A 16025-nucleotide genomic window follows, 5' to 3' on the forward strand; every position below is an offset into this window, starting at 1 on the left:
TTAGCTGCTTAAGAGTGACTGTACAATAGGTGATCAGCGAAAGTAGGTCAGAGGTTATTCTCCTTAACATCAGCCATCTATAGTGGCTAAGACTATTAGTCTGACTCACCCTAAATAAGACCCACTCCCTTCTGATGAGGATAATGGTGGTCTGTTTACTTGCAGGAGATACCAGAGAGGGCAAACCCACCCAAGGATGACCAAGGTTAGGTAGCCATTATCAGCTGTCTAAATCAAGCAGACACCACTGTTTATTCCACAACCAATGTGGGCACACCCCTAGGTCATGCCCCTCCTATTGATTGTATTGCCTATGTCCCTACCCCTCCCGGTGACGGTGACTCAGGTTATTGTCTGCTATCAGGAGACTTGCATGCCTCCCAGAATAGTAATTGTCTGCTTTATTGTATGAGACACCAGAATGATCAAACTTGTTCAAGAATGAAATGTATTGCCCCTTTCTGTGATGTATGACTCTGTAATCAGATCCCCCTAAAGTGATATGATGCGTGGTTAGCCTCATAAATAATGAGGCTCCCTGGTTCTCGAGAGGGTGGCTGGAGAAGGTGACTAAGGAGGACAAAGCAGCAGCTTCTTCTCTGACGGCTAAGCCCCCTCCACGAGGACCATCAAGCTGAGCTGAGGTGAGCTATGCTACCATGAATTGCGTCTGACTCCATTACTTGACTCCATCCTTTAACTCTCATGCTCTCTATGACTTTACTATAATCTCTACTTATTATCGCTGTACAATTGCGCCCACCGAACCTGTGTTTTGTGGGGTTCCTTCTTCCCCTTAACCCCACAGCACCCCCAAAGAATGAACAGTCTCTCTGATGAAGCAGGCTCCTCCCCAAGGGATGGCGACGTCCTCACTACAAACTGAGTCATGACCACACCCTGCCAGCATGGAAAATCACCCTGAGAAGACAAAAAGGGAAGGCTAAACTCAAGTTTCTGTGTTCTTGGTCCAGAAATCACAGCCATTGAGGAAAATTGTGTTGTTTTTTTTTCCAGCCCCAAAGCATGTCCAGGTCTAAAGGCAGTAAAGCTGCTTGAACCCGGGCCAATGGCAGCTTTGAAATAGCCTTGGCCTCTGGGGAAGAGGAACCCTGGCTCAGACCTGGCTTTCCCTTCCTCCGGGTTAGCCTGTGGGTGGACATGGACCACTCCCCTTCAATACCCGTTCCATGCGGAGAGAGGGAGGATTCCTCTCCAGAAACTCACGGTCTCATCCTCAGGAGTGTGGAGTTATTCTTTACATTATTTGATGTCATAGATGTTTTCAGTTTTGTCAGATAGGATCATTTGTGGCTTTTAAATGTCTCAGCTCTAAAAACTCCTGCTTTTCTGTGCAAAACTGTTAATCTCATCAGTTTTATTGGCATAAAAATATCATTGTTGGCATGTACTTGTGACACAGGGTAAGGTGTTGGGCTGCTAACCCAAAGATCAGTGGTTCTAACCCAGCAGCCACTTCCCAGGAATATGAGTCAATCTACTTCTGTGAAGATTTCTGGCCCTAGACACCTTCTAGAGAAGTTTTACTTGCCTGCAACTGCATGGCAGTGGGTTTGGGTGGACAAAGGTGAGACCAAAAGTATAGCGAGCTATGTAATTTGCAAAATCCCTATTAAAACAAGATAAAAATGTAAAATTATTGTTTGACAGCATATCCTCTGCCTGTATCTCACACTTCCGAAGGCAGTGCTTTCAGAACTTAGCGCTCTTTGATTTACACCTTTTGGCACCCTCCTTTACGATATTGTTTTGAAGTTGGGAAACAAAAAATTCTTAATCGGTGGGGTAAGGTTTCCCAATGAAATCTCATAAGACAGTCCTCACTGCCCTGGAAGAAATGAGCAGATGGATTAATGTGGTGGAAAACAATATCTCTGTGCAACATCCCTGACTCTTTTTCTCAGTGCAGTTTTCCATGTTCTTAAAAACTTCATACTAAGCCTCATGTTAAGATTACCCCTTTGGGGGAGAAAAAAAAAAGATTACCCCTTTGGCTGTGTGATCATGAGGTGTCGAAGGGATCAGGTATCAGGCATCAAAGAACAAAAAATCATATTATGAATAAGGGGGAGTGTGGAGTGGGGATCCAAAGCCCATCTGTAGGCAACTGGACATCCCCTTACCAAAGGGTCGCGGGGAGGAGACAAGCCAATCAGGGTGCAGTGTAGCAACGATGACATTAACTTTACTCTAGGTCTTAAATACTCCCCCACCCCTCCACTATCATGATCCCAATTCTACCTTACAAATCTAGCTAGACCAGAGGATGTAAACTGGTACAGATATAAGAACTGGAAACACAGGGAATCCAAGACAGATGAACCCCTCAGGACCAGTAGTGAGAGTGGCGATACCAGGAGGGAGGAGGGAAGATGGGGTAGAAAGGGGAAACCGATTATAAGGATCTACATATAACCCCCTCCCTGGGGAATGGACAACAGAAAAGTTGGTGAAGGGAGACGTCAGTGTAAGACATGACAAAGTAATAATTTATAAATCATCAAGGGTTCATGAGGGAGGGGGAAAATGAGGAGCTAATACCAAGGGCTCAAGAAGAATGTTTTGAGAATGATGAGGGCAACAAACGTGCCTGACACAATGGATGGATGTATGGATTGTGATCAGAGTTGTACAAGCCCCCAATAAAATGATTAAAAAAAAAGATTATTACCCCTTTGGATTCCTCCCAAAAAGTGATCATCACCTTCTGCCTTGAACTTGACTGGCCCAGCAGATCTCCTAAGAAGGTACTGTTTTGAGTGGACCTTGTTTTGAGTGGACCTTGCTCTCCGGATTGTAGTGACAAATCCAAGCTATGTCTCCATTCCATTCATGATTCATTCCATTAAAATGTCTTAATTAGACTGATGGAAAGATCAGCTCTTTAAAATAGCGGATGGGACCCAAAGCTGTGGAAGCCAAGCTGTTCACTTAACATTGGAAATGCTCAACCACGAGACCCCCAACTTCAGTAGCTATTGTCCCAATAGTAATTTCGTGGCCTTCCACCAGTTTCTAGACTTCAGCAACAGCTTCTTCATTTGTCAAGGTCAATGGGCCGCCCTTGGCTCATCTTTGAGATTTTCCTGCCCTTTCTTAAAACTCACAATTCATCTTGAAAGCGTTCTTTTATGTGGGGCAGCATTCCTGTAAATTTGTTGCAAAGTTTCAATGCTATAGGAAGATAGCAACGGAATTTTGTTAGAAATTTGATGTTAGCCCTGACCTCAAAACTCTTTTGCCCATAGCACAAAAAGTATCCTTTTTAAGAAGACTCAACAAGACTAAGACAAGTACATTACTGAGAGGACCTGTCAGCATCCAGCCTCTGCTCCTAGAAGGTTAAACACATTTTCTTTAGAATAAACCTGTGCATGTACGAACTGGAACCATGCTCACAATCATTTTACTAACTTTCATATATAAAAAATAATACCCCTGAGGCTAAGTAAGGTGTGTTTTGGGGGCAATATACACTATTTGTTCCATTTTTTCTCTTCCATCATTTGCTACTACATGCTAGATTAGATGCTAATAATACCATAATAAGAAATGCTTCCAATAAGAAAAACCTGGTGATTTCTGAAAACTGAACAAGAATGTTTTCAGGCCATTTTAGAAGCTTCATTGCTAGAACATCAGTGGGCACGAGATTTGAGAATCTCTAGGGAAGTCAAGGAGTCCTGGTGGCTCAGTGGTTAAGCATTCAGCGGCTAACCCTCAAGGTCGGCAGTTTGAACTTACCAGCTGCTCCCAGGACAGAGATGTGGCAATCTGTTTTTATAAAGATTGACAGCCTCAGAAACGACGTGGGTCACTTCTACTGTCCTATGGGATCGCTTTGAGACAGAATTGACTTGATGGCAGCATATTTAGAGGGGGAGAAGTGCTTGAGAGCTCAAGTTCAGGAGTAGGCTAGATCTGGTTAGAATCTAGTGCTGCCAGCTGTGACACTTTAGAGACATGTCTGAGGTCTGAAGAAAACCGATCTAGGGCTCTAAAGCAGAAAGCCAGGGACAGAACTTCTGCAGCAGTCACTCATGAGCTGTGTAACGTGAGCAAATTCTCTGTGCTTGTTTATTCCAGCTGCAATGCATGTAGGGAACTGTGGCGAAGTGACATGTCTTAAACTGGCTCTGCTACCCATAATCCCTTTTGTCATGGATTCTAAAGTGAAGTCTCTATGCTTGTGGTTATAATCCCACTTTGGAGGGGCGCTCTGTTATGCTGATAGATTGGATTAAAGTGGGATCTATTCTGAGCCTCTGTTTTACTAAAGGGTATGCCCTAACCCTAACCCTTGGGGTTATGGTCTGCTGAAAGACTTCATGTTCACCAAAATCATTCCTCTGGATCTGAGAAGAGAGAGAGAATTCCCAGGTCGGTTAAGGGGAAAAAAGCCACCAGCACAGCAAGCTGGAAATCCTTGCCTGAAGAGGTGGAGGCAGCAGGGGCCATGCCATGCCCAGACTAGAGGCTGAGGCCAGTATTCATGAGACAGAGAGCAGGAGCAGTGCCTAGACTAGAAGACTGTGAGGCAGAGCTGCGGGTAGGCTTCCTGGTCCACGGGGCAGAGGCCAAGGGACTACATTACATGGCTGGGAAACAGGACCAAAAAGGGAGTACTTGGCTGCTGGCTGGAGAGAGATGTTGCTGTATCCTTACTGTTCAATGATCTTGGCTTATGTTAATCTGTTACCTTCCCTAATAAACTCTGATAATTTTTAGTATTGGCTGTGAGTTCTGTGTGGCCTCTGTAACCGTTAGGTAAGAAGTTGGATTTTCCTTCCCCTTGTGTGGCCAGAGGTCAGTTATGGCCTCTGCAGGTTCAAAAGACCCAGGTTGTTAAAGACACAAAATGTTAGATCACAAAACAGAGAACAACTACACCTCATACATGCCAAATCACCGAGAACCCTGGCCAGCCAAGATGGGCCAGGATTTAATTCAATTTATCACAGCCAGTGTTGTTCTTGCCTCACACTCTGGTGTTCTTTACTACCAGACAGATGCTATTATGCAAAATAGGTGGAGTAAAAAAAAAAAAAAAGACTTGCCAAAAAATGTGAAATGTAGGTTATCACTGAGTTGTAGCTGTGATGCAGAGCATATAATACTGCAAAATGTTAGCTAATTATTGAAGTTCCCAGTGTAATGCCTAGCACCCAGTAGCACTCAAAATTGTTAGCTATTTCTAATAGTAAGTATTCAGATGGGCTACAAGGGTCAAGACGCAAGAATTTCAGTAAGAGTGGGCTCATTAATAGGACCATTTACATAGTGAAGAGGTATGTCTCCATATTTGAAGCCAGAATGGGGAAGGGTAGCTCTGGAAGACCTACAGAGTTCATAGATGTAGAATCAGAATATACAAGGGAGGGGACTTCAACAAGTTCATGGAAAAATAGAATTAAAAGACAGCATAAATTTGTTGCAGCCCCCTCAGAAGAGCCTTTATTAAGAAGGTATGAAGAAATTTAAGGAGCAGGTCCTAGGATGATAGGTCTTAAAAATGGTACTCCCATGTTAAGGAAGGTGAGGAATGAGAAAATGGGACAATACCCAAGAAAAGGTCTCCAAAGGAGAGTGGGGCGACTGAAATAAGGCTTTGTAATAAGAAGGGCAGGCTTTGTAAATAAGAAGCTATAGAATAAAAATCCTATACTTGAAAAGCCAGGGTGTATTTAATGCTATTTGTATTTCATTGTACTTCACTAGTTATTCATAAAATACAGAGGAAATATCCATCCTGTCTAAGCTATACTTAAAATGAACTAACTGAAAACTGTGGGTCCATGGACCACAGCCCAAAAGGCTGGTGGTAGGCATTTCAACAGGTGTACCCCAGAACTGACGGAAGCCAGTAGGGCTCCTCAGTACAGACACCTACTCTCACTTACTGACCAGGAGGATTGGGGTTTGTTTCACTACAAGAGGCTGCAGTTTCTTGGCTGATTTCCAGGTGGAGCCCAAGCTAACAGGCCCTGCTCCCCATCCCTTCTCTTATTCAGAAGATAGAGCTCAGAGGAGGGGAGTAGGAACCCAGGCCTGTGAGACAGAACAAGGGTGACTGGGCAGGTTTTGTGCAGATAGCAGAGGCCCTAAAGGGTCTGAGCTGCTTGGTCTGAATGGCCCTTTCAAGTCTTGACAAATGGTCATAGGCAGTATTCTATGTCCTTTTCTGTTTGTTTCATTTGCACACATTTCTCATTTTAATCTCATCCCTGATAAAAGTGCTGACAGCTCTGTCCCAGCAACCCTATGCACTTTAGGTCTGGAGGTCCTAGTCCTGAAGGAAGGAACTCTCCCACCTGGAAACAAACACAGCACGGATTCCACTGAACTGGCCACTTTGGACTTCTCATGCCTTTGGATCAACAGGTCAGGAAGGGTGTTACTGTACTGAGTGGTGTGATTGATCCTGATTACCAAGGAGAAATTGGACTGGTGCTACATAATGGAGGTAACAAAGAATATGTCTAGGATGCAGGAGATCCCGTAGGCCATCTCTTAGTACTACCATGCCCTGTGATTAAAGTAAATGCTAAACTACAGCAACCCAATCCTGACAGGACGTCTAATGACCCAGACCCCTCAGGAATGAAGGTCTGGGTCACCCCACCAGGCAAAGAACCATGGCCAGCTGAGGTGCTGGCCAGGGGCAACAGTAAGACAGAATGGGTAGTAGAAGAAGGTAGTCCTACCTATCAGTTATGACCACATGATCAATTGCAAAGGCAAGGTTTGTGATTGTCAAATGTATCTTCTTTTTATGTGCTTATGGAATATCTTTCCTGTGTTCATGTATGACGTACCAGACACAATTGGATCCAGTGTGTTTTCATTTATATGTGTGATAGATGTTTGATGTTAAGTGTAAATGTGATTTCATTAATGTCTGGAAATTATATACTGCTAAAGAATTGTGTATAGATGCCAAGTTGGCAAGGGGTGGACTAATAAGGTTGCAGTTTGATTGGAGGGCAAAGAGATAAATGGCTTAGCAAGCCCCACCTCTCTCTCTCTCTCTCACTCTCGCTCTCTGGTGCCTGGACCAGTGTGTGGCTGCTAGTTCTCTGCCTCAACTTGTGAGGTACACTACCCGTAGGACTGCCAACCCGTGGATTGTTGTCACTAGAACGTGAGGTTCCTTTGAGACCTGCTTCACCATACTGCTGGTGAATACATTGCTTGAGCTTGGGACTGTAAGATCCTGTCGTCTTGCTGGCTGTTGGTGACACGTCCTGCTGTTTGCTGCCTGTGGCTGGACTGCCTGCATTGCCCTACAGACTGAGCTGTCTGCTTCCTTGACGTTGGACCCAGAGGCCCTCGTCAGTTGAAGGACTTCTAGTATATTAACTGTTCCATGGAAGTGAGGTGAACTGAGCCCTCTGTACTGCTGTGTGGACCAATCAGCTTGTTATATTCCTTTGTGCTGTATATATCTATCCTCTTATAGATATATGTCTATATAATCATAAGTGTCCTGGTTTTGTTTCTCTAGAGAACCTTGTCTAACATAAGCTCTTTAGTACATGATGTTAGATGGAGTCCGTTTGGACACCATCTGAAATTAATGGTTCCAATTTTCAGGCTATTGCACTCTGCCAACCCTGACCCCCTCCTGGGGTAGAATAGGTGCTGGGTCAAGGCCAGCCAGACCACAGTGATCATATCAGTCCACAGCACCTTCCATTTTATTGTTTTATTTACAAACAGGGTGAAATCAACTGGGGAAATCAGGGTTTGGGGGTTAGTCTGGGCCATCCACACGTGGAGTGGTTCTTGGGTCAATCTCCACCTGGAGGCCGCCTCTTCTATCCTTTCCTGCCCCTTAGTAATGGCCCCTTGATTCCTCAGGGCAGCCTCACCTGCTGCTCTTGAGCCCTTCGATAAGGGCAGATGGATCCAGGGGAACAGGGTGGCACGAGGGCTGGGGCCCCCTCAGTTTGTGTAAACCTGAGTTCCGATCACACGCATGATTTCCTTCTGTATCTTGGGGTCCTGAGTATTAATGTTGGCATCGCCCACCTGACCATCTTCATATCTGTCAAAAATAGGACAAAGGTACATATAGGAGGGAGAGCAATAGCAGAGTACCAGGGACGGGTGGGGCTGTATTTGGGTATGGGGCAACTCTGCAGGATGGAAGGGACCTGCTCTAAACAGACCCCTATCTACCCTCACAGTGCCAGCTGCACGCAGAGGCCAGGACAAATTTCAGACAACGGAAACTGACTGTCCCAGTCATCACACACCCTCATCCTCCACCCTGTCCCCTCATTCCTTAGAGTGATCCCCAGGATACCTGCCAACACTCACACAAAGAAGAACCGTGTGCAGACATGGTCGGACACAGGGCAGACCCAGATGTTCCCGTGCTTCTGGAGGTCCTTGGATGTAATCACTGAGAAGACAGGGCCCAGAAGCCAGAGATGTCACACTCAAGGCTCAGAGTCCAGGCAGGACAGGGAAGGATTGTTGTTTCAAGAGACCCCTCCTCACCCTTGGCTGGACCAACAGTAGGAGTTGGGGACCCAGAAAAGCAGGGAACTGGGAGAGCTACCTACCTTCACAAAGTGCTATACAGTTTAGATTCCGACTCTGCAGGAACCTCGACTGAATGGACCGGGTCTGGAAAAGCAAAGGAGAGCAAAGCTGAGGACACTGTCATGGCACTCCCTAGAAAGGCCAGCCATCTGATGATGAAGGGGGGTGGGGATTGGGGATACACTGAGCCCCCAGCCACCCCCACCCCCACATCTTTGCTTTCAGTCTGGATGGGCCCACAGCTTCCACCTTCACATTTTCATGTCACTGAATCTTAAATTCTATCCTTGTCTTCCTACTTACAACTCAGGTCACACATGACTCTGGAATTGCGCTCATCTGAGAACATAGCTGATTCCTTCAAACCACCCACCTTCTCCTCACTGCTTCCCCACCCATCTCTGTACGCTCCTAAACCAGGCCCAGAGGAAAGGTTTTGCCTCACAAGAGCAGGGCCAACTAATCATACCTGGGGGATGGTGTTCATCCTGTTATATCTCTGGACCAGCTCATCCTTGGAGGGCATCCTGTGCTGTCCTTTTCCCATTCCTGCCACAGAACAACAAGCCCAGCCCCTTCATCAGATCATTACCCAAGTAACCGCTATGTGCCTGGCACTGAGCGAGACACGTCAACACAGCCCTGGATGAAACAAGCCATTTGTCCTCACGGAATAGGCAGGAAAAAGTCCTTACTACACAGTATGTTAAGGGGCAGGGACCACAGTGGTGCAATGGTTAAATGCTTGGCTGTTACTAGATAGGCAATCTGTGTGAACCCACCCATGGGAGGAAAAGATGGCCGTCTGTTTTCAGGTTGTAATGGGGTACATACAGGGCACTGTGTGAGCCAGAGGAGGGGAATTGCTTTAGCCCAGGGGCCTGGAGAAGTTTCCTGGTAGCAATGGCAGCTAGACTGAGAACTAAAGGGTTACAAGGAGTCAATTGAAGGAAGAGGTATTCTGGGCGGAGGTCACAGAACGTGAAAGGCTGAGAAAAGACAGAGCATAGTACTTCAGTCAGCGTGGAGAACTCAGGGCAAAGGAGCAGTGAGAGGTGACTGGGCGGAGGTGAGCTCGGAGCAGATGAAGTAGGTCCTACAGGCCACGCTTTACGGTGCCTGGAGTTCATCCTGAAAGGAGCAAGGAAGCGTGGACAGCTCTAAGACAAGAGTGAGACATGAAATGAGGGCACTAGGAGAGTGGGACCCCAAAACCTAGGCATCAAATGCCAGAGATACAAGATATGAGGGGGAAGAAGCATGCAGAGTAAGTCTAAATTTCTCTAGGCTCAGTGTGACATAGAAAACGGACCAGTGTCATTCACAAGACAGGAAAAGCACAGAAAATGAAGAGTATGTTTCTATAGGTAACCAGAATGGCATGAATCTGATGTACTTCAGAAAGTCGTCCCTGAGTAGAGTGAGGTGTTGATTCTCTCCAGTTCCCACCTGTTCTAAAGCCACCAACCCTCCACCATCCTTATCCCCCACTCAATGGTTCAGCTTGAAATGATATAGACTTGACGTGGATTTAGGTGTAAATAGTGTCCTTGTGTCCAGCCCGGAGATAGGACTTCAGACTATGTACTCAGTTTTATCACAGGCCCAGCCTTGTCACAAAAAGGTAATAGTGATATTATTATAGGCCATAAACAGCAGTAAGCAGGGCCCTTACAGCATGACTTCATCCCAAATTCTCTGTTGTTACTAACTTGACTGCTTCAACTCCTTGCTAAGTGATAGCCGTTGTTTAGGGGCGAGGGGGTACTCACTGGACTGAGAGTCTCCACCACTCAGATGGCCAATTTATTCCACGTTCACTCTTAAGTTTCCTGTTGAATTTACGGCCTGAACACTCTTCAGAGTAGTGACAGCCTTACAGCGTGAATTGTCATATTCTCCTTCAACAGGAAAGGCACACACCAACAGTTTCCATCTTCTCTAGTAACCTTGCCGTTGGGTTGCAATCTGCAAGCCTGGCAGTTCAAAACCACCAGGTGCTCCACAGGAAAGGGGCAGTATTTTCTACTCCCGTAAATAATTACAGCCCTAGAAACTCACCAGAGCAGTTTTACCCAGTCCTATAGGGTCACTATGAGTCAGTACTGACTCCGATGGCAGTGAGGTTCAGCTCTGCATCCAAATGCCATGACCTTCTCTGCCTGGGTGTCTCAGTGAGTACAGTGCCTACTCAGGTCTATCACAGGAGAAGCAAATGAAAAGATAAGAAAGAAGACTGACTTTTATGGCTGGTCTGAGAGTTGGCCCTTAATGAAAAGGCCAATTTTATCCCATGCCTATTCTGCTGCACACTGCCCTGTCCATGCTGACCCAGTGGTCTTCAGCCAGCTTCTTGGGGGCCAGTTTGTTAAACACAGTGGCTAAAATGATCTCTGGATGCTCTCAGTCCAGAGTATGTATGTACCTATCAGAGAGAAGTAAGAACAAGGAAGTAATAGAGGGTTTACCATCTCTTTTCTCACTGGCCCTCATTTAAGCCTGTGTACACGGTGTTCAAGTCATTAGAAGTACCCCTGGGTCAAATAAATGAATGCTCACTATTTATAACACCCCCCACCCCCACCACCCCCACCATCCAAGAGGATGCCCAGTACCACTAAGCTTAAGAGTACTCCACGGAAGAAAAAGCAGAAATTGTGAGAACAAGGTGGAAAGAAACATGAAAGATGATAGGGTTAGCCAAATGGCAGAACTACAATCAACCCCACACCTACTGTTTTAGAGATGCTGATACAGCAGAGGATCCTGACACACACACATTGCAGCAAAGCCTTTCCTGCCAGTCCAAGATAGTGATAAAAACAGTGGCCTTGAAAAGATCTACCGTATATACTCATGTATAAGCCCAGCTTTCCAGCACATTTTAAATGCAGTTTTTGTGGTAAAATTAGGTGCCTCTGCTGATATTCGGGTTGGCTTATACTCGAGTATATACGTTTCCACGCCTCCTTCTGATGCTTTACAGTAGTGTGACCTGGAGCAAGTCACTAGATATTACTGTCTATCAGCTTCCTTATCCAGACCAGGGGTGGGGAACCTTTTTTTCTGCCAAGGGCCATGTAGATATTTACAACATCATGTGTGGGCCACACAAAAATATCAACTTAGAAACTAGTCTGTTCTATTTGGCCAAACATTTAATACACTCACTCCTAATGTGATGACTGCAACTGCGTCTCTTTGGTGAGGGGTGTTGTGTTGGCTGATACTGATGGTTTTGCAGGCCTTACATGGCCTGAGGGTCGGATGTTCCCAACCCTGGACTAAATGATCTAAAACTCCAATAATGAAATCTATGACATTTCTCTCTCGCATCAATAGTCCTTTGGGAGGAGAGGAAGGGCAGTGTCACATGGTATGTTTAGGACTGTTGATGACAACCAAGAAATCAAACTGTTGATAATTTATACATTATTATTGTTTTGTCATGTCTTACACTGTCCGACATCTCCCTTCACCTACTTTTCTGTTGTCTGTCCCCTAGGGTGGGGGTTATATGTAGATCCTTGTGATCGGTTCCCCCTTTCTACCCTACCTTTCCCTTACCCTCCTGGTATCGCTACTCTTATTATTGGTCCTGAGGGGTTTATCTGTTAACGGTTTTCTTCTATTGGGCTGTCTTCCTTATTGATGTTTAAAAATTCTTCAGATCTTACAACTAATATTTTGTGGTTATGTGTCACAAATGCCTTCTCCTGGAGTATAACTTGTCTTTTCACTTTCTTTAAGCTGTCTGGTTAAATATTTTTAATTTTAGTAAAGCCGAATTTACTGTTTTTTGTCATTTGTAATTCTGTCTTTTCCATTCTTTCACATATGAGGATTCCATATACAATGGGAACAGTCTTTTCTTGAAAATTAGGCTTAAGACTTACTTGTAAAACTATCTGGACTTGGGAAAATTTTAAAGTACAATATATTTGAACTATAGTTTCTTTTATACGTATAAGGCTATCATGCTGTTTCTTTTTAAGTTAGTATTGTTTAAGTCACATTTCCTAGGAATTCTTCCATTTTCTGGGCATGAAATTCTCCTATTAGTTTTAAACTTGGCTGTATCTGTAACTACATTCCCTTTCGCATTCATGATATATTTACCATAAATACTTGAATACCAGCTGACCCGAATATCAGCCAAGGCACCTAATTTTACCACAAAAACTGTATAAAAATGTGCTGAAAAACTTGGCTTATACACGAGGATATACGGTAATTGTGCCATTTTTCCATCTTAATCAATCTAACCAGGACTTATCTGTTTGGTTAATTCTTTATAAGAACTATCTTTTGGCTGCTTGGATCCTACTTATTGTTTTATTTCATTTATTTTTATTCTGACCTATACTACCTCACTTTTCTATTTTGTTTGGATTAGTCTCTTAAGAGATTTTTCTAGTTCTGTGGTTTTCTTATCTTTTATAACAGGTACAAATACTGGAGAATGCTAAAGAAGAGCCTGTAAGAAAATGAACAGTCCTGTTCATATGGTGAACATACAACCATGTGGCAGATATCTCTTATAAAGAAACTATATAGAACAAAAAGATCAGACTGAGAAGGTACTAAAACATAAAGCTGGAAGAATGAGAGAACTCTAAGTGAGATTCCTTTTCTGGGCTTTGTTGACTTACCTTTGAAATAAATGCCTTCTCTTACAGATGTACAGGAATGTGTGTGATGAGTATAACAGTCTATGGTTCAAAGCGTTTGAATTTTAAAAGGATGGTTAAGAGGAAGAAGAACCATGTCTCAAGAGACAGAACTCAATTCTTAATAATGTGAATGACTGCAATGTATGATGTGTGGATTATGTGCAAATAAAACTATGAAAGAAAAAGCCTTCAGGTGCACTCACATAAATTCACAGGCAATGAATGTGAGTAGACACACAATCACAATGGGCAGCTGTCAATGTAAACTATGTGAGCTGCAAAAAAGGTCTAGTTTCACATCCCAGCTCCTCTCTAACACAATTCCAGGGTTACGCCCATACAGTGAATAAAATCACCCGCAAAGAAGACTGTCTAATGGAGAGGGAAAGAACTTGCCTCATCTTGTGGGAAATCCAAATTTCGAATAAGTAGAGACAATTGGACAGACAGACAGACAATGTGCCCATGACTGAGAAGAGAGCTGACATGAACCAAATATCCATGAGATGGGAGAGGAGTACACAGCACAGATCATGTGTTCACAAAATGGAAGCAATGTAAATAAAGTCAAAGTGGCCAGAGAACATTTCTTACCTGAGTATCCAAAGGAAATACTGGAGATGGGGCTCAGGTAGATGCCTTTGCCATAGGCTGCTCCATGCAGCTTGCAGGGAAACACCAGGATGAGCAATATGAGCCTGAGCCACCCCATGGCTGGATATTAGGCAGCCAAAGGGTTATCCAGCCCTCTGCCTACCTGCTGACTTACTCAGATACTCTAGGCACCTACTCTGGGGAAGCTGACTGGGCAGGAAGGGGACACAGCTGAAGACCCTGCTTATGAAGTACTAGGTCCTGATGTTTTGGAGAGTGGGGAATTGCAAAGCCATCGATCGAGTTAGTGCCTCAGAGCCCATGATCCTATCTCCAGGCCTTGGAATATCCGCAGATTCGAAAAGAGAGGAATTCTACGCTATCTAGGGATGTGGTGGCAATAACAGTCTCTCAGAGCAAAGCAGCAATATCAGTCTTCTGATAGTCTCCAATATCAACTCTCTACGCAACTAGAAAGCTCTGTCAGTTAACAATCCAGCACAGTGAATGCAACCAGCATTCCATATTCCTGACTATTGCTACACTCCCCAGTCCCCAAACCACCAAAAACACAATTCGGTCAAACAGACAACAGCCACAGTTCCATCTATACAGTTCCAACCTCCTCTCTAAGAAAGCCCCCAAGGTAGGCTAGGTTTGAGAATGGCAACGCAAAAATAACTTCAGTAGTCTAGAGCGGCCTACCCACAAAACGGGTGGGGGTGGGGAGAGGGGGGACGATATGGGGTGGGGAAGGGCCTAGGCAGGACCCAGTCTCACCTGCAGTTTGGTGTAGGATGCATTGACCAGCCCATTGCGCAGGATCGAATGCCAGTTCTCAATGTGGGACCCACTGTAAGGCAGGGGAGAATACATGTCTCCTCACGGTCCCCAGGAGCAGCTTCCAAGACTGCCATTCCCACCCATTCTCACCCACACAGGACACGAAGATGGACACAGAGACACCTAGCGATGGACATGCACATGGACATAGTCACAGACATGCAAATTATGTGTGGTTAGCGCCCCCGCCCCATGCAGATTCAGATCCTCTCCTGTGCTTCACTTAGCCCCGCCCAAAATCCTCACCTGCTTGCTGGGTTAGTCTTCCCATCTGCCTGTCCTGCCCACACCTCAAAACCTAACAGACTTACTACGGATCCCATCCTGCATTCTAGCCCTGCCTTCATGGTCTGCCTTAATAAATGAGTAGCATCGCTGCAAGCCGCCCATAACAACCTTTCCCCTCTATGTCCTCACCAACAATGAAGCCTAAACGACTGGTCTTTCATCCAAGTGGCTTTTGAATCTTTCCTTCCCAATCTTTTTCTTCAGTCACAGATTTTTAATGAAAATACCATCTCTCATCAACTCTATAATAAATAGTCTGAGAGTAAAAATAACCCACTGTCATCAAGCCTGTCCCAACTCATAGCAACCCTATAGGACAGGATAAAATTGCCCTTATGGGTTTCCAAGACTAATTTTTGTGGGAGTAGAAAGCCTTCTTTCTCCTCAAGAGATTCAAGCCCCTCTTCTTTGTACTTCTATCTACTACAGCACCTACCATAATAACAGTTAATAAATATCTGCTGAGTGGTTGACAGAGGTAATGAATACATACGCTTCAAGGGCCCCTGGTTCCCTCAGCCCCACACACTGCCTGCCACCCCCCACCCCCCACCTGCCCCATCTCCACTCGGCTCACTGGAAGGCAAAGGTGCTGCCATAGAGCTTCTTGGCGGTCCGGAACCGAGCCTCCTTGGCAGGAGGGCTGCTCAGCAGGAGGAATTGGTGTGAGGTGTGCATGAACTTCAGCTGCTGCCCAGGGTGGGGTGGGGTCAGGAAAACAGAAAAGAAAGAGAGATCAGGGAGGGAAGGGTTGGGGACTTGTACTAGCCCCAGATAAAGATAAGAAGCTTAGACCCACAGGCTGAGGTTGGTGGCCAGAGCCCATTAGGCAGGCCCAGCAGCATGGTGGCGAGCTGGTTTGTAGCGCCCCCTCCCTAGCTCCACCTGAAACTTCAAGGATGGTTACTTACCCTGCTGAGAGGTAGTTTGACAATGTGTGACCTGTTACTGGAGATGATCCTGGGAAGAAACCGAAAAAAGGAAAGCACAGAGTAAGTGTGTGGGGTGGCCATCCTAAACACCGCCCCCCCCCCCTAGCTCCACCTGAAACTTCAA

At 45.2% G+C, this 16025-nt stretch overlaps 1 protein-coding gene across 7 annotated transcripts in view; it reads right to left on the reverse strand.

Annotated features, from left to right (window-relative positions):
- Nucleotides 1-7711: 7711 nt before the first annotated feature.
- PARP6 (poly(ADP-ribose) polymerase family member 6) overlaps nucleotides 7712-16025 on the reverse strand; it is a 27573-nt gene continuing 19259 nt past the window's right edge. For 4 of the 7 annotated variants that reach the window (XM_045285762.1, XM_030884320.2, XM_045285761.1 and 1 more), the window contains 8 exons: nucleotides 15881-15929; nucleotides 15547-15659; nucleotides 14619-14691; nucleotides 13839-13908; nucleotides 9041-9120; nucleotides 8592-8655; nucleotides 8344-8428; nucleotides 7712-8068 (listed from right to left, as the gene is read on the reverse strand). In XM_045285762.1, coding sequence (XP_045141697.1) covers nucleotides 7966-8068; nucleotides 8344-8428; nucleotides 8592-8655; nucleotides 9041-9120; nucleotides 13839-13908; nucleotides 14619-14691; nucleotides 15547-15659; nucleotides 15881-15929 — 637 coding nt within the window. In that variant the 3' untranslated portion in view covers nucleotides 7712-7965. Of the gene's footprint in view, nucleotides 8069-8343; nucleotides 8429-8591; nucleotides 8656-9040; nucleotides 9121-13838; nucleotides 13909-14618; nucleotides 14692-15546; nucleotides 15660-15880; nucleotides 15930-16025 lie in introns of those variants that run through there. The other 3 variants (XM_030884321.2, XM_004711956.2, XR_006679659.1) reach the window with 2 other exon arrangements.

Source organism: Echinops telfairi, unplaced genomic scaffold, assembly GCF_000313985.2.
Source record: "Echinops telfairi isolate 266 unplaced genomic scaffold, ASM31398v2 ScPeMD7_7475;HRSCAF=8513, whole genome shotgun sequence".
Classification (NCBI taxonomy): Eukaryota; Metazoa; Chordata; class Mammalia; order Afrosoricida; family Tenrecidae; genus Echinops; species Echinops telfairi.